The sequence below is a fragment of the Phasianus colchicus genome, chromosome 11, assembly GCF_987193195.1.
Source record: "Phasianus colchicus chromosome 11, bPhaCol1.hap1.1, whole genome shotgun sequence".
Taxonomy (NCBI): Eukaryota; Metazoa; Chordata; class Aves; order Galliformes; family Phasianidae; genus Phasianus; species Phasianus colchicus.
This window is the reverse complement of record NC_143446.1, coordinates 16,467,670-16,488,493: the sequence shown is the minus strand read 5'-3', so window position 1 is coordinate 16,488,493 and position 20,824 is coordinate 16,467,670. Positions and strand designations below refer to the sequence as shown.

The 20,824-nt window shown below is 39.9% G+C and overlaps 1 protein-coding gene across 6 annotated transcripts in view; it reads right to left on the bottom strand.

The window, feature by feature from the left end:
- Positions 1-371: 371 nt before the first annotated feature.
- Positions 372-20,824, bottom strand: part of MITF (melanocyte inducing transcription factor) — a 100,621-nt gene continuing 80,168 nt past the window's right edge. For 3 of the 6 annotated variants that reach the window (XM_090148425.1, XM_090148423.1, XM_090148421.1), the window contains 8 exons: positions 18,089-18,316; positions 16,926-17,009; positions 15,461-15,556; positions 10,957-11,074; positions 8,115-8,189; positions 7,129-7,204; positions 5,825-5,972; positions 372-4,235 (listed from right to left, as the gene is read on the bottom strand). In XM_090148425.1, coding sequence (XP_090004551.1) covers positions 3,834-4,235; positions 5,825-5,972; positions 7,129-7,204; positions 8,115-8,189; positions 10,957-11,074; positions 15,461-15,556; positions 16,926-17,009; positions 18,089-18,316 — 1,227 coding nt within the window. In that variant the 3' untranslated portion in view covers positions 372-3,833. The remainder of the gene's footprint in view (positions 4,236-5,824; positions 5,973-7,128; positions 7,205-8,114; positions 8,190-10,956; positions 11,075-15,460; positions 15,557-16,925; positions 17,010-18,088; positions 18,317-20,824) is intronic. The other 3 variants (XM_031605916.2, XM_090148424.1, XM_031605933.2) reach the window with 3 other exon arrangements.

Below are 20,824 nucleotides of genomic sequence, written 5' to 3'. Positions count from 1 at the left end.
GGGCAAATGGCCCCTTGGTGTATGAGGCCAAAGAGCCCAGTGAAGGGGACAGACAGAATGACACGTGTCCACATTTTGTTCTTTACACTGGGCCGTAATTTGGGGTCAATCTGGTAGACAGGTTTTGGTGTTAAACGTTGCTTCCTCGCATGTATTTCCCACGTGAGATCTGTTCCATAGCTTCAGCCCCTGGTGCTACAGCAATACACACACAACTGGACAGCCCTGGTGCAGCCAGATGTGGGGTGACACCAGGCACATGGAGACACTCACTGCCAGGCACAGACACGGGAGCACGGCTGGGACTTCGAACGCACAAAGAAATCAACAAGGTTCACTTACACAGAAAACGAGTGGCTTACACACACGTATGTGAAAAACCAAATGCTTTAATCCATCTATCAAGAACAACAGTTCAAATTATTTCATTGGATACATTAATATTGATCCATAATTTACAGTGCTATGGACCATACACAAATTATTGCTGCAGTCAACAGCAGATGAATATCAACATTACAGTACCAAGCATTATAGCAAGAGGCAGTAATTAATGTCACTTCTTCAAGAAATATAGGTATTTATACTATTATCAACATCAGCTTCCCCCCCAGTGCATTTTATGTCAAACAAATATAAACGTAAGTGCATTATTTTGTGCTTTGTGCTTTCCTTGCGTACCTTTTTTGCTTTTACAGGTCGTAAGAGTTAAATATTGCTTTCTAGGCCAAAAGCAGAAAGGAAGAACTCCACGGTGCTCTGCACGTTCCTGGTGGTAGCATAGCTTTGGCAAAGTGAGAACTGGTCAGCACCCCAACCCCTGGGGCCCAGTGTCATCCACAACATCATCAGAGAGGCAGAGGGGCAACAGCTGTCCATCTTGCTCCATCTCTGCCTCTAATTGCTGTCTCTGCCCTCTGTTCGGGATCCCCTGTAAAATATCAGAGTCACACACATCCCACAGTGCACAAAAGGGGAATAACATCACCAAGTACCCAAGAGGTCTGCATCTCCTGGAGGTGTCCCCCACTGCACACGGAACGTGTCTCCACTCAAAAAGAGAAAACTCAGAGGGCTGTGGCCTACAGGAACGGGTGGGGGAACAACAAACTGTCACAGCTGAGTTGTGTGTTACCCCAGAGCAACACAGCACACAGAACACATGGTCCCACTGCTGCAGTCACTATCACTTTTAGCAAGAAACACAGCTCTTGATACAACAGCTTGGAGTCCTAACTCACCTCCACACAGCACAGAGCCAAAATTCAGAAGTCAGGGCTGCCACTGAGTACCAGTGGCTTCATGTAAGCGTGAAGAGTATTTATATACCACAGTTTAGACTTCAGTTTCTGAATGACCAGCATAGACATCAAACTAAAAGCCTTATTCAATATACTCAGTGGTTTTCAGTTTCTACACCCATGGGAGCACACCCTGATTTCATTGCATAACGCTACAGAACTGCTCCATTTTAAGCTACCATTTACCATCAGGAAAGGTAACACAGCCCTGTGTTACAGTCACAGTCATGTCATGTCACAGCCCTGATAATCTTCACCTGCCAGCACATCCTCCCCAGGCCAGAGCTTCACCCACCAAAGGAAAGACACAGTTCCAAAAACTGTCTGGGGTGAGGCATCATTATCGCGTAACTCCAGTTCCTCCTTCAAAAAAGCCACAACCCAGCAGCTGCATCCAGGCTAATGCAGGGACAGAGCAACCCCAAAGCACTATCACAGAAAGCTGCAACCCTGCCGAGCCCCATAACCACTGCTGCCAGCACCAGGAGTCATGGGGCCAGGCACTCCAGGATGCCTTTGTAGGAAAAATGCTCACCTGAAAGCTCAGCGAGCCCCAGCACAGCTACAGAACTCCCCAGCTACAGTGCTTCCCCATCCCTGTCAATTCACATTGAAGTTCTGAGCACTGCAACCGTTGTGACCATGGTTTCCTTACAGAGCCTGCCAAATTGGCACTCAAGTCATTAACTGTTCTGCTATGTTTAGTTTTTACTTTATTTTATTCTCTATCATTTCCAGTGTAGCACAAAGGAGAATGGGAAGCTCTTGTTTTCTACACGTAGGCACCACGCCATACTTCAACCTCCTACAAACAACACCCTTTGCTCTCTCCTATGTCACACTTCAGTCAGTGCTAGTCGGGGAAGACTACAACTAGAGTTTAAGGCACTTCATTCTGAATGAGATATGCTTGCCTGCCACTTGCAAGTCATTTGTAGGCTGCTATTGAGAAATCCATTCAACCAGTCTAGCTCCTAACACCATATGTCATCTCTGTAAAACATCTAGGCTTGATATAATACAAGTATAACTACCGTTATTGCATAGGACTACACTTGAGTAGATAATGCACCAAACTACTTTTACAACATTGTTGCATGTTAAAAATTAATAACATTGTTATCAAGTAACAGTTATTTGCAGATACAGTAATTTACTCTTTTTTTGTTGTTTTTGGGTTTTTTTTTTTTTTTTTTTTTTTTTTTTAATATCAGCGCCAGTGCTGAAATAAAACACAAATTACTATGAGGGGTATATCTACTACATAGTTATGTTTCCAAGCATATTACTACTTCTTCTGTATCACTAAAAATAAATACGTAAGTTCAGTTTCTCTACAAGTTTTGTTTATTACCTAATCTACATTTGAACTCTACCTTAAACGTGTTTAAAAACATTTTCAAAGTGAGACTGTAATATACAAAATATTTTCAAAATCTCTCTTAAAACACAGAACCCTGCATAAAAGCTTCCTTTCAAGTGTTTACAAAGAACGCAGAAAACTTCCAATGAGTTTTTAAAATGTCAAAAAAAGAAATGTTGCAATATTAAGAGGCAAATTCTTACAAAGGAAATACAAATATATTTAAAACGAAAGGCTGAAGGTAACTGAGGAACCCATGCAAATCAGAATAAACTGTACAACGCAATTTAAAAAAAAAAGCCAATTAGATATGTACAACGTAATGTGCCCAGCTGTTAAAACCTATCAATTATTATCGTCCAAAGAGTGCATACCAATCTATAGTGCTCCTTTCTTGGTTTACTGGTGGCAAGTCATCAATGCCTGTTACAAAACAAAACTAAAATCCAAAAGAAAGTCATACCATGATCAAAAGGAAAACCCAAATCAGCTCAGAGTAAAATCAAAAAGCACTCTGAGGAAGAGACTCACATCTCCCTGTAATTTCTATTTCATTTTCAGCAAGAGCTTTTTATATCACCAACAACACAAAGAGGCTTTCTTAACACTTTTGTTATTTCTCGTATTCCGAATGGAACGGAGTAGTTTGCTTTTTTCTTCTTCCCTAAACACTTGTCTATAAGGATCAAAGTTTGAGAGACACTGTATCTTTAAGGCAGCACTATTAAATCAATACAATTACAAATTGGACTTCTTTTTTGGTATCTTTACATTCTGTAACTTTACATTTTGTCTCCACGTAAATAGGTTGCATTTACAATTCTATGACTCCCCCTTCCCCCCGAATAGAAGCAGACTCGTCATTTGTAATTCTATTGCTTTGAGTAGATTTGACCAGTTCAAAAGTTCTTGTCGAATCCAGTTCACAGATACTGTACATATGCTGTACAATATAATCGGAGGCGTTGGTAGTTTTAAAATAGAATATACAAGTTTCTTCACAAAAATTCTAAAAAAAATCCTATATATATAATATATACACACACGCACACACTGGGCTACTGATGAAGCACAAGAAAAAAAAATCAAAAAAAATTCTACAAAAGGCAAAATATTTAATCTACTGATCAAGAACCAAAGCAGTTTATGAAAGGTGTGCCAAGTATTTGCTAACAAGCATGATCAGTGTCCTCCATGCTCACACTGCTCTGCCTGCTACTCGTTTTTGATGCACCAGGAGACACAGAGGAAAGCAGAGGGTCAGTTACTCCTACGGGGGAGAGGGTATCGTCCATCAAGATATCTTCCAGTTTGGATCCCATTTTAGCAGGAACACTGTAAGTGCCAGTTGGTTCAGTCACGTTTCCGAGGTTGTCACTGAAGGTGATGGTACCATCAGTGAGATCAAGGGTGGTAGTGCAAGACAGGTCTGTGTGGTGCGGCATGAGGTCTTGGTTGCAGTTGTCCAGCACAGGTTCTTGTTTGATGACCCTGTTGACCATATCAGGGGAGCAAAGGCCTGTGGATGGAACAAGGGACAGTCCATGTGCCCGAGCTTGCATCTCAAGTTCCTGGGAAAGAGGATAAAAGGAGAAATTAACAATCTGAAAGCAAAATCTGTCATCTGATGATTTTGTGTAACCTGACCTACAGTTTTCTTTTGTTGGACACAAACTGCTTCTTCCTTTTCTGATAGAAGCAAACATCTGCACCTTGCGTACTCCTACCCTGCAGATTTTCATCCACATAATATTCTCCTGAAGAGGTGGATGAGTACTACCAAAATACAGGTCCTTCACAGTTCTCAGAATCTAACTCAACGCCCTGCAGAACAGATGCATTCCCCCTCAGGCCCCTTCTAAAGCCAGCATCATGCTTTAGAAGCTTGACACAGAAAGAGCTGAAAAAAACTGAAATAGCAGAAACAGAGGCTACGTGCTTTTTAAAAGTTGTATAGGAAAACAGAGTTTGTCCATATGAGGTGGCTACTTCCTGCTGCAACACTGCAATGCATGCTTCTCACCCTGAAGCTCTTGTAAAGGGGAAAGTGAAGAGGTCAGCCAGAACTGAGCAATATTACTCCTGCACTAAAAATATACGGGAAAGTCATAGGAAGGCTTTGGAGTTCACACAAAGTTTCAAAGAATCCTGGTTGTATAAGGCTTAAAGCCCACTCTCCCATTTCATCACAGATGCATTCGACTGAAAGCAGATAATGAAATAAGTGCCCTTTTTCAAATATGGCAGCAAGAGAGATGTTTTGCTTCTATTTATGCATTACATTAAGCAGTCACAATCACTGTTGTGATTGCCCTGTTCCTGGATATTCTTATCACTGAGGCTGATTAATAGCCCTTTCCATTTCCACACTAAGACAACAAGCTCATAATGGCATGCTGTAGGATCAGAGAAGGTAGAAGCAGCAGCAGCAATTCCACCAGATAATGTGCCAAAATCAGAGTACACAGGAGCTCCTTATTCCACACTCAATCAAAATCAACACAAAAAGGGAAAATAAGGACTTCAGGTTATTTGCTGGAAGATACATCTCCCATTATTCAAGGGCTAGGGTTTGTTTGGTTTTTTCTTTTACGCTATTTTGATTGAAGAGGGAACCAGAGCAGATGGGTAAAGGAAAAGAAGATGAAAGATGCTTAAAAAGTGATCTGACTTGGCTTTGAAATACCACTGCTTGATGTTGCCCCGCAGAAGGGCCATGTTTCTTTATCTTCTCACTCGAGCAAACAGACTGCTCAGTGAAGTACAAAAGCTACGTTGAAGCTCATGCCAGGCTGTTCTATTTTAAAGCTGTTTGCTCCCACACTTGACTCTCAGGTATTTCTAGCTTCATTATCTGCTTTGTGGATTAGCTGTGGCTCAGGGCTCTCCTGTAGCCAGCCTGGCACACAGCAACCAGCCTGCAGAGGGCTTCAGCTGTTTGGTGTGTTTGTTTTTTGTGTGCATGATTTGTATTTTTTACTTTTGAAAACTAATGGACCCTGCTTTATTTCATAAAAATCCTGCAGCCATCTCAGCACTGCTTACCATTAATTAGAATTGTTGCCCCCCGGCCCAAATTCCTACTAAGAACTTCAGTCGCAACTACTCGCAGCTGCACACTACAACACCAAGAGCACTCACAAATTATTTATCAGCAAACCTGTATTCTGAGCAGCAGGTGCCTGTTGGCATGTTCCAATTTCTTCTGTCTGTTCTCAAGTTCCTTTGTGCGTTGCTGTTCTCTTTGCAGCTTACGGATGTAGTCCACTGATGCTTTTAGAATAGTTCCCTTATTCCATCGCATATCCCTTTGAAATCAACACAAAAGGAAAAGCTAAGAGACTCAGGGAGACTTCATGTGGAAGTCAGTACCTTCATACCAGCAGCTAGGATTACACCCCATGTTATATAATATTCCTGCCAAGCTGATGAAGGCAGAAGGCTTTTGAAATGCGCTAGAGGGGGCCAGAGCACAGCTCTTGCAAGGCAAATCGCAGTGAGCACAGCCCCAGATGAAGGACGCAGAGCTCAAGCACTGCTCAAGAGGTTTGGGCTTCCCACAGCCCGTGCCCTCTGCCCTGGGAACAGCACTGCACACAGGGATGAAGTCCTGAGCTCCTTCCCTTTTCTCTGCACAACAACAGCAAAAAAAAAAAAAAAAGCCACAATCACCACTCAAGAAAATCATACTGCTTGCTCTAGGGGTGATTGCCTGATTTCAGCTGGGTAATTAAAAGACTGCAAGGATTCTCGCATTCATAAAGGAGCATTTATGAGCTGGTGCTCCTGTAGAAAGAGTCATGAGGTCCTCGAGCTTGAAGTAATCTTTCCGGTGGCACTTTATCACAGCTGTGTTATAGTAGGAAGAAAAAAGTCCAATACAGCAGAGAATTTGAAGTTTTAAACTTAACTAAAAATACAAATGCAGGTTGCAACCTAGGTGTGAAGCTTCTTCACTGAGGGGCACATGGCTCCCATATTGCCTCTCCCACATATTCCCACCACACACAGAGGTTGCCTGCATCACTATTTCACCTTCTTTTCCACTGAATTTTTCAAATAAAATTTAGTATTGATTATCAGACCAAAGATCCACCTGTTCTGTAGGCTGATTATACATAATAATGCCTTGCCTTAGAGGAAGCCGAAGAGCCTCTAAGGAAGTAGCTATGAGTTAAAAAATAATGGAAATTCTCCCCCAAAGCCTCAATGATTCTGATTTAGGTGATGCTTTTTCAAGCTCTGGAGCAAGGAGGGCTCCCTGCTATCGAACCAGCATTAGGTAAAAGTTAAGTCAAGTCAGGAACACTGAAATCACTTAAAGGAACTACAACCTGCCTTTCTGGGAACTTATCACAAATATTTACTTGTGTTTTCATGCTTTAAAACTTCTTCCTCTCTCCCAAGTTTTCTTTTTTCTTTCAACACCTCCCTCCCACAGACCCTGGGGCACATTATACTTACGGGTCATTTGACTTGGGTATCAAGGTGCCCAATTCTTTTATACGATCATTAATATTAAATCTTCTTCTTCGTTCAACTGTAGGGAAAACAGCACAAATTTTACAAGCAATATTCACTTAATTACAAAGTAGAAAATTTTTCATTAAAGAGTTCTTTAAACTCCTTTGAAATTGTTGCCTGAAGCTTAAAATCCATAGCATAGTAATTTATTTTGCTCTCCTACGCATGGACACACTGAAGCAGTTCTATCTGTACTTTAAAAGTGTGAAGCTTTTGAAGTGGCAAATCTAAAATGAGACTGAAAATATAATGGTTGTTAGCATAGGACTCCAAGAAGAATGAGAAGTATATGTTTTCCAAGGGAAAAGTATAACAACATCCAGAGACAGGAGTTTATACACTCAAGGAAATCCTAAAGCAGGAAAAGGAACACAAAATTTAGACTTGCTTATATAGAATCAGAATCCTTAGGAGTTGGAAGGGATCTCCGAAGGCCATCTAACCCAACACCCCTGCAATGAACAGGGACACCACAATATGTACTCTGAGTACACACGTCAAACATCAGTGGGCTACTCAGTGTAACACTATAAGCTGACTATATATCTTAAATTTTAGATATTAAGTCAAACTGTGCAGGATGAATTTGTTAAAAGCAATTGGATTAGATGTTGCTCTCAGTGTCTCTGCTGACAGCAACAACTTTGAGTGCATACTTTTTGAAAAAGTCCAAATAAACAGAATCCTACTTTGAATGATACCACTTACTAAACTTTTTTTCAAAAAAAAAAGTGGAAGTTGAATAGTAGTTTTAAGCACACTAATCAAGAGGATTAGAGATACTTTATTTATGGGAATAAAATAATGAACCACTACTACAAACTTGATGGCGCACATCATCAGGATATATAAATCTAGCACTTTAATACTTAAAGCCTAAAATATTTACTAAAATTTAAAAGTTAAAAGTGAAGAATTAAACTTACTCAAGTTGTGATTGTCTTTCTTTTGCCTCTCCTTAGCCAGTGCTCTCGCTTCTGACTCTGTAGGAAAAATACATGCTGTGCATGTGAATGAAGTAATTAGAATTAAAGCAATTCAAACACAACACTTCAGTTTGTGAAACATTAGAGAAAGATTGATTGATAATTGTCAAATAAATCATTACACCCTCCCCAGGAAATGAGGAGGGCCTGTAACACAAGCTGTGCTTACTAAAACCCAGTGCTGGTATTCAGCTTAACCTGCAGAGCCTTCTGTTCCCACATTTTCTATGCTGACTTTCATGATGAGAACATTTCCCACGGAGGCCCTGATTCAGTAGGATATTTGAGGACAACGTGTTGCTGAAATGCAACATACCTTTCTCCTATGTACACATGCAGACAACACACTTACGCACATGCTGAACTAGAAGAACAACATGCTTATGGCATTGCTCCCAGCACAGGATGTGAAGCAGCCAGGAGTCAGAAGCTCTTCTCATTGGAATTGAGACCATGTCCTTTCATGGTATTATATGCACATCACCACAATGCAGAAGGTATAACTTAAGTGACCTACTAAAAGTGCTGTATTTTCAGTTCTCATTTGATCTTACATTTCTCCAACAATATCAACTATTTTAACATTTATTCTAATTCATTTTAAACTTTTGGAAAAGGTGAGGTGAAATCCTTCAATCTTCACTCAAATGAGATCCTTTCCTGTGCTATTTTCTTTTTAATGGAATATGAATTAGGTCTCATTCAATCCACAAAAACTGGTGGCATTTCCCTTGGAGTACTGAAAGTTGGCTACCCCAGCATTAAATGCACTGTAATAAGACATATGCTTCTCAGTGAAACACTCCCAAAGGATCCCAAAAAAGCTTGAAAGATTATGGCACATCTTAAAGAAATCTGGGCTTAATCTGACATTGCTGTATGAAACCAGACATGGGATTTGTATGGAAAAAACTGATTGAAACTGCACTTGTGGCTGAGCAGGATTCCCATTAAGTGCTTCAGTAACTACAGCTGACAACTCACAACCACCATCAACATGAGATGCAGGGATAACAGAATTGATTTTTTCTTTCTTTATCATTTTGATGTTTACACACTAGGATGACAAATGCTAGATTTAAATATTGCAAGCTAGCTCCAATTTAGTTCTTACAGGCATTATCAAGAAATAGAGAACCAAAAACTATTCCACACTTGTACATGTACAGATTAAACTACAGTCTATAGAAAGCTCCTGTGGTACATAAGAATAAATCTTTCTTACCTAGACTTATGTCTGCAATACCATACAGATATTAAAGTCACTAGTCGTCAGGAAACACTATCAGTAGTCAAAGGCTTGGCCAGATCAATGTCAAAGCAACTGCTGTTCAATTTGAGTTTAGTAATTAAACTTTCTTATAAGTTCAATGTAATCTGCTACCACTTGTTTTGAAAAGAAAAAGAATTCATCTAAATCGTTTCGGTTCACAGGTAAAGGCTGAATGTTGATATTTGATGTTCAGGTCTATTTTGACTAACTGAGGACTCCCATAGAATCATTTCACCCATTAATTTCCCTTCTTTTTCTGCCTTCTTTACCCGAGGTATTACACAATCACCTGCAGTGAATCCACCAGACTAGATATCTGGCAAGCTGGGTGTTTAGCTCACAGTCTACAGCCACCTGTAACTTTTTATAACTGGAGCAATTAAGCTGTGTGTAACGTAGGAACTTGAGTAGATCTCACCACCCTCCTCTTAACATAGTTTAATATGGTGATCAAGTTTTTCTAACTGCCACAAGTCATTGTGCAGTTAGTGTGTCTTCCTTTTGTGCTGAACTCAAATTCTGTGCAGTTACATAAACGCAAATATCCACCAGCTCAGAAATGAGGTATTTCCTCCTGAGAAGCTAACTCCTGGGCTATTAAAATTGCTCTACTTAAACTAATTCCTAACCAGAACCTGCTCTGCAACTGCGTTAGCCTGTGAGTTTTCACACCAGCATACAGCACAACCTCAGCTAGGCTTAAGAACAACCATTTGTGGATATTAAGGTGATTCTGTAACTGGTTCTACAACAGATCTCCATTTATCTTTTGCAGACAAGTTCGCTTTATATATTGTATCCTACATACTTTTACATCCTTTTATCTACAGGCAAAACAAAACAACAAAAATAAAATAGGCTCGAGAACATGGAAGTTCCCTTCTAATCCTTTAAACTACGTTAGTAATGTCCCCATTTCCTCCCCTTAACTCCTGCAGCTTATTCAGATGAGATCAACTTTGCTACTAGAAGAAATGACGTGACAAGAACGTCAGAGGACACTTCATTTTCACCTCAATTTAAAATATTTTTAAGTGTCATGTTTCATTACGTAGGACACTGACTCCCAGATTTCACAAGTTATTTGTTCACTGCTGTCCCCTACTAGAAAAAAGCCACACCATGCAGTATTCCTCAGCATGAATCCCAGAGAGACTCCAGGTGTCAGCTTGTTAATGTTTGATTTGTTAACATTGATCAAAGATATAGGCTCAAACTAGTAGAGAGCTCTGCAAGAGCTGCATGCAAGTTTCTTGTGACATGTTTCAAATGAACAGATCTGACTGCAATAATTTAGGATTTTGTCTTAATTTGTCACAGTGACCCCACACCTAACACAAATATAAACTGTATCACCAGGTAATATATCTGCTGCTAAGGAACTGGCTGCAAAGAAAAATGTAACTTTTCGTCCATGTTTTCTTTATTTTAACAGAAATTATGTTCAGGATCACTTGAATTCAAAACGATTACACCATGCCTCCAAGGTGGTATTTGAGATGTATTTACCTGTGAGCTCCCTTTTTATATTAGGAAGATTAGCCGGACAGGAGTTGCTGATGTTAAGTCCTGGAGGAGGCATGCTTTGGTTGCCATAAAGGTCAATCAAATTCCCAGACACTGGTAACTGGAAAAGATAAACAAGGAGAAGGATCATTTAGTTTGCCGTTATAAAAAGTTTTGCATGGAAGAAATGAGTTAACCTCTCCTAAGAAATCTGTGCAAATAGAGTTTGCAGTAAGGTCAGTAACAGTTATGCATGGGATGGGCACGAGGAATAAACCACCTACATTGGGAAAGCTGTTCTCTCTTTCTTCTGAATGCGCAGACATGACTCTTTTTTTCTTTTCAAGGAAGCACAGCTCAATTGAAGTTACAAAGTCTTAAAAAAGAAGAGGTAACACTGGCTGACAGTAATGAGGTATTGTTCCCTCTTATCTTTCAGTGTACTTTGCCCTCATCACTTCTCTTATGCAAAAAATCTGAAAGAGCCTACAGAAAGCTCTCAGAGGATGCCTCCTTTTTTCCAGCACCAAGCGAGTTGATGTGCTTAGCAAGTTGTTATGTGCTTGACAGAAGACACTATTCATCAATCACATTCTTCATGAAACTTGAAAGCTCCTTGCACAGAAAACATTTTGTAAGTTTCAAGTCAATTTGCTTTTCACCTTGCTTAACAAAAATAAGCACCAGTTGGAAGAAGATGATTCTGACATTACGTTTCTTCACTTACTCATTCATTCCGTTATTCGTATTTAGGAATGTTTGAACAAAGAGATTTGTGAAGAAATACTAAGAAATCATTCCAATAAGACTGATCAGAACTACCCCTTTCCATTCAAATGTAAACCTAAAGAAATTTACATTTATCCTGAGTGGATTATTTTACCTGTCTACTCTTTGTTTTCAAACTAGCTTTTGAGAAGACAGGTGTAAAACATTTTCATATCTTATCTGAGTGGCAACACTTATCTTTGCTGAAGAGAAAACCAGTCCCTCTGAGACACTGATCCTGCACTGATTAGACTATTAACTTTACACCCATGTAAATAATGCTGTGGAATACAATGGAGTGAGTCACAGCACAGACTATTAAACTCCTACTGACGGTCCTTGACAGACCGAGACATAAGAAAATTTATCTGCCATTTAGAGCTACCATAAGAAACAAAGCTGATATGCATTCATTAAAGCACCATCACCTAGAAGACATGCTGAGATTTGTCGAGACAAATGTAAGCAGACAGTGGCCAACAGCAAAAATGAACTCCTTTGATTGAGTCGTTAGGTGACAGAGGGAAAATGTACCTGAATTCTCACCAAGATCTATGCTACAAATCCATGAGCTCCCTTAGCTTCTGAATTCAAAACAGAATTGTGTATTAAAAACACAGCAAATAAATTTAAGGTCCCAGCTGTCCTTCATAATGGCCTTTCTAAGTTTGTGGCACATCTGCATTAATGCCACTGCAACCATAATCTCACTTGCTGCTTTACAAGGCTCACCCTCATATCTTTTGGTCCCTCAATACATCCATGACAGAGGAGCAGCAACAGCGTCATACAGCCTTCTGACTTGGATATATTTTTTCTATTCATGCTTTTAAGTACAGCGAGAGCACAAAGGACTTGTTTATAGGCCCAGAACTCGACGTTCAGATCAAGACATGAAATCTAATTAGGAATTTCAGGGAGGAAAAAAATCCTCTGGAAAAAATGGAAATTAGCATCTCAAACCCTGGGTGAAGCATTCAGATTATAATGAAACATGGAGAACAATCAAGGTCACCAAGCTGTTTGACTTGATGCAAGATGGACTCTGCCTGCCACAAGAGGTTTGTGATTTCCCCATGCAAACACCACATTTGTTAACACCGTTAGATTTTTGTGTAAGATTATGTAAAAGTACTCACTGGAAGGATTCTGGTAGCCAGGATGTTGTTCCCTTATTTATCTATAAGCATGTGCTCAGTGACAGTTCCTGAAATAAGACTGCTACTTTTGGGGTGCAGCTTCCATAAGGAAGTCGCATTTAGAAGTGGAGCAGCATGCACATGTAAGGTTTTCTGCTACAAGTTATCAGCTGGATGAACGAGCTGCCATTTCAACTCGACATATACAAATACTTTATACATTACCTAGATGCGACTTAGTAATTGAATTGCTAAGTAGAAAACCCCCTCAGCAAAACCAATGACCATTCTGTGACACCTTTCAGCACAGAAGCAAAGCTGGTTAACCTGTGACCCAGTACTAAAGTTTACAAATACATCCATAGGCAGTTTACTGCAATGAACCCTCTTCAATTAAGAGGTACTTGGAAACCTCCCTCAGCTTGTTCTACACATAAACCCCTGATTTTGCTTATCAATTAAGTACTGTTACCAAATGTAACAAACCAGTCCTTTCATTCTTTGTTGGTTACAGAACAATAGCAGCCTTTGTTGCAGTCTCAGCACAGCTATTTATAGGTTGCATCTCTTTAGACCATTTCCTCTCTTGATTTTTTTCTACCTCTGCTTAGCTCAGTCTACAGACATTTATTCCTCATTAGTAAAATATTGTGTTTTAAGAGCTAAATCCTATTCCAAAAGAGAAGTGTTTGTTGCATCAGGTTTATTTTTTCCCCAAACCTATTTTCAGAAACATGGCTTTATTTCCATCACTTCAGGACTGGTATCAGGTTAATTCAGGATTGAAATATGCTTTTTTTTTTTTTTTTTAATCCAGCAGCTTAAGAGTATTAGTATGTTTAGTTCTGCTATTACATGTCCTTTCTTTACATCCACATCACATTAACAATTTCTGAAAGACTAACTAATTTAAGTGGAAAGCATAATGCTGCTCCTAGCTAATTCAAACAACTTGAGCAGTTCAAGTTTAAAAGTCATTTCAGCTTCTTCTGGACTGGCACCTCTTCTAAGAATGAAAAGGTTGGCAACAGAAGAGAGAAACAATCCGATAGCAAACTTGCATATGGATTGGTAAAAACACAAAGCAAACACGGATCAGGAAGTCTTTACAATGTTTGCTGTCATGCACCATGAAGGAAAGATGTAGGACTATCCAAAATACTGACTACGTGGGCTCCTGGCACTGAATGCTGTTACAAGTTATTCTGGAAGCAAAGAATCACTGCTGAAGTCCCTGTAAAATGAGAAGGGAAGAGAAGCACAAACAAATTTGAGTTCTCTTTCATTTAATGGGTCCCAATCCAGTGGAACTTCAGAGAAAAGGACTGCAGACAAACTCAAACCCTTAGAGAAAATAACGAGCATCTTGAAGATTTTTCCTTTTCATGGGTTTTTAAGTTTTCCTCTCAAATGCCTGGACTTATGCTCTTTTGAAGTCATCTTAAATTAAAGTTCTTCTTCCCAGTTGGACACAGCAGTTATTTCTCAGTCCACTCAAAGGGCACTGTTTAATGAGGGAGGCTGGTGGGTCATTTCCTGTGGTATATCCCATGCCTCCAAGAGGGCTGTGTGAATCTGTGGGAGCATGGCACTAGGCTACATGACATCAGAAAGTACTGGCAGCAAATGTAAACCTGTGCTGCTAAATTGATGCTATGTGGTGAGCTGTAAATTTTGGCACTAGATAAAAAAAAGAACCAGACGCCAGCACTGGCAGACATCTACTCAGCCAGATCTAACAGCACTTAAGCCGAAGGCAAAAAATTTACTACAGCTACCCCCACAAAAGATCAAAATAAGATTATGCCAGAAGTACGATTATGTTAATGCTCGCAGCAATGTGAAATAGCAAACAGAAATGGCAACTTGGAGGTAGCATGCCACCCTCCCTTGCTCACCAACCTGCACATCTCCGCACTCTTGCCTTCTGTCCCAGGTTTCCTACACCCCTTCCTCCCCTGTTCAATTTTTAAGCTTTATTCCTTCACCTTTGATTTGTTTTGAGGTTTTTCTTTGCCTTTTTTTTTTTTTTTAATGTTCATTTGTTCTTTTTTTGTTTAAATTTTGTACCATGTTTGTTGTCATCTAACTAGGGTCTTCACTTGGAATCAGGCTAAGCTAAGGATATGATCTTAAAGCTTCAGTGGCATGACAACAGGTTTGGACAAGGATGCTAAAACATGCTTAAGTGTAGCATTCAATTTCTTACGTTCACACATGGGGCACCAGAGGTTCCTTCCAGGTTTCCTGAAGTCAACTCTGATGTCCATTAACACATCCATAAACATCAGTGGACATAAGCTTATTTCTGTTAGTTCAATTCACTCACTACAATCTTCTCACTGGCTAACTTGAATTTGAAATAAGAAAAACAAAATTGTCTGTTGTATTCCTTCTTCCTGACTCCAGCCTGCATTTTTAAACTCATGTTTTTCACTGCAACTGTGTATGTTAACATTCTCAAAGAGAACCTCGCTACAGGACAGCACGATAACTACTACTAAATTGCTCAGAGAAAAAGAAGTTAGACTAGTTTTGCATTCTCTTCAGAAGCAGCAGCTAGGCTTAACAAGCAAAGCAAAAGGGAAGGACCATTGTACCGTATTTGCCATTTGCAAGGCTGGATCCATCAAGCCAAGGATTTCTTCATTGTAACTTGATTCCAGACTAATTATGTCATCGATCACATCATCCATCTGCAGCAGTAAAGGGGAAACAATGAAAAAATAAAAGTTATATAAAAACAATAAAACTTACAAAATGGTTAACCAACAAGATACAAAGGTCTAACAGAGCACTTCAGCAACGTGCTGGTTCTCTGCAGCCTGGGCCAAAGCAGAGGAGGTTTCTGCCACTCTGCTATACTCCAAATCCAATCCCACTATCCAGCCAGGGAGCCAGACCACGACAAAGCTTGAGGCTTCATGATCTAACCTCTGCCTCCAATCAGCAGTTACTAGATTATTATACAAGCTGTTCCTACCAGGAAAAGCACAGAATATTGAGGCTCATGTGAGTCATACAGAGCATGAAACACACTTCCCTGATTTTGCGTAAGTCCCAACACTTTCCCATCACCAAACACAGGGCTCCAGCTCTGCCTGCCCGCCTTCGGTCTCAGCCAAAGCGTGGGGTAAAAACCCATGTACAGCAATGCTTGAGGCCCCAGTATTCTCAGGGGGAAGGAAATAAAAACTAAGGCTTGCTGGTGAAAGGCTGCCCTTCTTCAACAGTGGAGTCTATTTGACATAATACGCCCTCCCAGGAAGCACTATCCAAGAGCAGCTCAGTGATAATTCTATGTGATGCAATCAATCTTCTGGAAGATTCTCCTGCAGGATCCTGCACAGTCTGGAGAAACACTGTCTTTCAAGCACCCACTGAGATGCTCTGAGTTGTCTTTTCAGATTGCCTATTTCTTTTTTCTCTATGCAGAAAAAGGAGCTTAAATGACAGTAAAAAATAAAACAAGCAAAACTGATGATTGAAATAGTAGTTTAGGGGGCTTTCAAATCAGCTCAGGAAGGTATTGCCAAGAATGAACAACACTGGCTGGAAGTGAGGGCAAGAAAAGAATCGATATGCACACCCCATCTGAAGTCTTGCAACTAGAATAAAAACCATTCTGCTCAAAATAATAATTAGAAATAAGTAGTAAAAAAAAGACAACCCATCACAGATCGATTAAAGCTGTTTCTGTCTTCTCCCCCCATAAGCGCATAAATTACACAGAAATGGAGTCTTCCAAACTATCAAGGCAGCAACATATATATTCAGTTTCAGGAAAACTGATTTAGAAAAACTTCCTGGAATAAGATCCTAAAGCATGTTTGATATTATTATTCTGCTGTAGCACTACAGTTCTAGAAAAGCATTAAGTTTTTTCAGGTTGTTGATGCTAATATGCAAGGATACAGCAGATTTATAATTTAAGAATGTTTTTGTAATTGTTTTACATTCAACTTCTTAAAAACCTTACTGGGCAAGTTTAGTGCTTATCATCACTTCAAATAAATATTCTCATCAGAAAGTGTTCAGTGCTCCAAGTCCTGTGTCATCCAGTACCTGCATGCATGATGCTCGTGAGTGGGTATTCAGAGCCGGGCACTCACTCTCGACCCTGCTTTGCTCTTCAAATTTATAAAATCCCTGCAGAAATAAAAAGGAAAAAAAAGAAAAAAAAAAAGCAAAGCATGGATCTGAGTTCATGGCACAGTCTCAGTCCCAAAAAGAGCACAATTTAAATGTTGTCATGCACACATGGGCCTGATGACACAGTAAAGCAAGGCTGTAAATAACTTGAGGAAAAAAACTATTTGGGTACAACTGAGATGGAACTTTGATTTTCACTTCTTTTGAAGCCATGGAGCACAAGTACATTCCCTTGGTGTGTGAAAACAATTTTGTAATAACCATTTTTCTAAGCTGGATAACGTTTTCCTTTAGCACAGAGTGCATCTGTATTAAAACTCCAGCATAAAGGCTTGGGGACAAGGGCAGCTCTACAATTCTCTTGTTTGTCAAGATGCAAAATTATTAACATGATTCTTGTAACTGCTGTTATCTTTCACATCATCTCCCTTCTGCACCTGAGCACATAAAACATCCAGCTCAGTTTTTGCCAGCAAAGATTAAGATGGAGAAAGACTTCTGCGCACAGGCTAGAGAAGTCTCATATTTGCAGCACTGAGCATCAAAACAGCAAATCAGTAACATCTAAGGACGTGTTAGCTGAGATCATCTGGTAATCCAGCTAAGCAAGAGACTTGTTCAGGTTTTACTGCAAAAATTTCGAAAAACACTTTAAAAATTTCACCAAAAAAGATCTGATTTTTTCAGTTATTATTTATGTTCTTTGCTCTCTTTATAGTGAATGAGCCATAAATAACATTATTCCAGAAAGCTACAGCTTACAAAACTGCTTTGTACTCTCCAAAGTTCAATTATTCATTGTGTGCATCAAGCAAGTGAGAAGAAAAAGTTTTAATAAGCATAAAGTAGATAAAATAGTTCACAGAGGAGGAAGTTACAGACAGTTTTTCTGCCCAAACGTTGTATACAAATATATTCACCAGGGAGACGGGGAAGTAGCAATCACATTTTCAAGTGAAACAGTTCAGAAAATGAGCCAAACATAACCCAACGATGAGCAAATACGGTTCGAAACAGAAAGAAGGCAGAACGAGATTCCGTTTCAGCGAAGAACATACACAATGAGAGTGTATTACCTCTTTTTCACAGTTGGAGTTGAGGGTGAGCATAGCCATTGGACTGTTGGGTGCGCTGCTTCCAGTTCCAGGCGGCATGACATGATCACCAGGCTGGTTTGGACATGGCAAGCTCAGGGCTTGGTTGGCATGTTTATTTGCTAGAGTGGTAGAGAGGTACTGCTTTACCTGCTGCCGCTGGGCTTGCTGAATATGGTACTTGGTTGGATTCTCAAGGTGAGTCTGCACCTATATGACAGGAGTTAAGAGAGCTTTATTGTTTTACAGCGTAATTATACGTGGAACCAAGCTGGGCTATATGTTTGTGACATACACCAGCCCAGCAGCATTTGATTCAAAGTACAAACCCGTGCCGTTCCAAGGAACTCAGCGCTTCGCTAATTCACATTCAGTGGCAAAGAATGAGCTTACGAGATAATGTTTCAACAACTGTCTTAATGGTAAACCAACAAGCTCCAATTACTCTTCTAAATAACAAGATTTATTACTTAAAATCCATGCTTGGGCTTTCCAGTTTACACAGATGTTCCAGGAATGGCATTTAGACCTTCAGATACACGACACATATTTTTACACAAATGTAGAGAAATAAGCAGGATAGCAGGACTCATTTTACGCGTTGAAAGCCACCAACTAAAATCAAATTGGATCAATTGCTATCCGTTATCAAATTTGAACTAAAGAACAAATTACATTTAGTTTACGTTCCATTTTTTTTAAATATCAAATGCATTATTTGGAGAAAAAAAAAAGAAGAATTTTTGCCTCCAGATTATTCATCTCTCAGATATATGGCTTAGATCATATACAGTCATTAAGACAGTCTGTTTAACAACACATTACACAAATACAGTGCAAGACAAGAAGCATCTCAGGTCAAATCAAGCATAATATAAAATATTCCATATTTTACATTTGTAAATGTATCCATCACACTGAACTATTGTCGTTCTCCTTAAGTAAGCAAGAGAAGAAAGCTCTTATTTTTCATGCAAAAAATTTCACCTATATCTTGGAAACGCTATTATGTTTCTTTTATCATTAGCGGCTATATCAAAAGGTAGAAAAACTGAGATATAATAATACTCTGAAATGTTTTTTGGATTGAAAAGTTCTATTAAAGCGGCTTCTATTGCCATTACAACTGACCACGCATGTCCCCCGTTCATTTTTGTGGAAGAAATTAAATAAAGCATACTAGACATCAGAGGAAAAGGATTTCCTGTATATTTAAGCCTTCTTAGCAACAGGTTTTAAAGTAAGTCTGCAAATAACAACTCACCTGATAATGATTATACTCAAGCATTTCCAGCATAATACTTATACAACTGTGAGAGAAGTGACTGCAGTATCCTTTTCTTTTATGCTACTCCAGTCAGAGACTCATGCATGGAAGCACCATGAAAAAGCTGCCCCAAACCAGAAGCACTTGAATGCCACTGCCCAGACTTATAGTAACCTACGCTAATTAGCCACGCATGTAGAGAAACAAACAGTTCACAAGAGCTCTTCTTGGAGCCATGCAAGTTTAGCCTTAAGAATTGGTATTTTTTCCCCTAGCTTTGACGTCATGCTTTTTCATAAACATAAAAGGACCTTTTAAGTGATGGGCTATCAAAGTCAGATTGACAGTTCGCTCAAGGCTAACTCGCAATTCATCTTTCGTTCCAGTCATACTAATAGACAATGGTATTTTTCTTTAGCACTAAGGTTAAAAGTTTTTAAGTACAGAGTAGGAAACAACCGAACAAACCCCACGAGCCAACCACAAACCCACTGGCCATGGGGCACACTGGGAAAAGCTGCAGGGCTGCACAGGCCTGTCCTCAGCCCTGAGCCACAGCCACCCATCACCCGGCTTCACACAGGACCTGCAGCTCAGCAGGAGGATTTCAAGATGCTGAGCCACTTCTTCAGCCTCCCTCATCCTCCACATGAACTCTATCTTACCATACAGCTGGAAGAGGTTTCCCAGTTTAGGAACAGCTGACAATAGGCTAAAGCACGTCCCGGATATATCTTCATCCGCACTGCCCCATTACTGCCCACAATCATAGAACATCCTGAGTTGGAAGGGACCCACAAGGATCAGTGAGTCCAGTCCCAGCACCTTTCAGCCCTTCCTTATCCTTTCTACCCGACAGAAGTGCCGTGCCAAAACACAGAGTCACTCTGCTTGAGTTATTTTTCAAAGTCTGCTGCACAGCAAAGCATACTCAAGATAGCATTGCTGGAGAGCTTAATCTGATCTGTTGCATTAAATCACAATGCAACTCAATATACAAGTCTGCTGTGATAAGAACAGCGCTCGCTTTGTTGGTCCCCAGCTATATAATCAATTTTCCTATCACCACCAGTAAGAGTTATGCTACCCAGATAAATCTATTTTTCACTTTATCTATTTCAAAGATGAAAAAATTAAGTTCCAATAAATGAGTTAGTCTCTGTAACTCTTATCTTAGAATGTATTACTTTGACAATAGGCCCTGCTCATCTGACAGCATTTGCACAGTCCTTTTCCTCCAACAGCATCAGACGTCACTTGTGTTCTCACCCAGCCTGGGTGACAATACAGAACAAAACCTGCATCGCTCTCCATAGGCTCCCAGGAGAAGGACCAGAAAAATTCCAAGATACAGATGTCCACCAACAGAAGACTGCATGTTTTGTGTTTGTGTTTTTTTTGTAGCAGGCTGTGCCCCAGGCCTTCCTGCCACCTCTTTTCTCCTCCTTTAA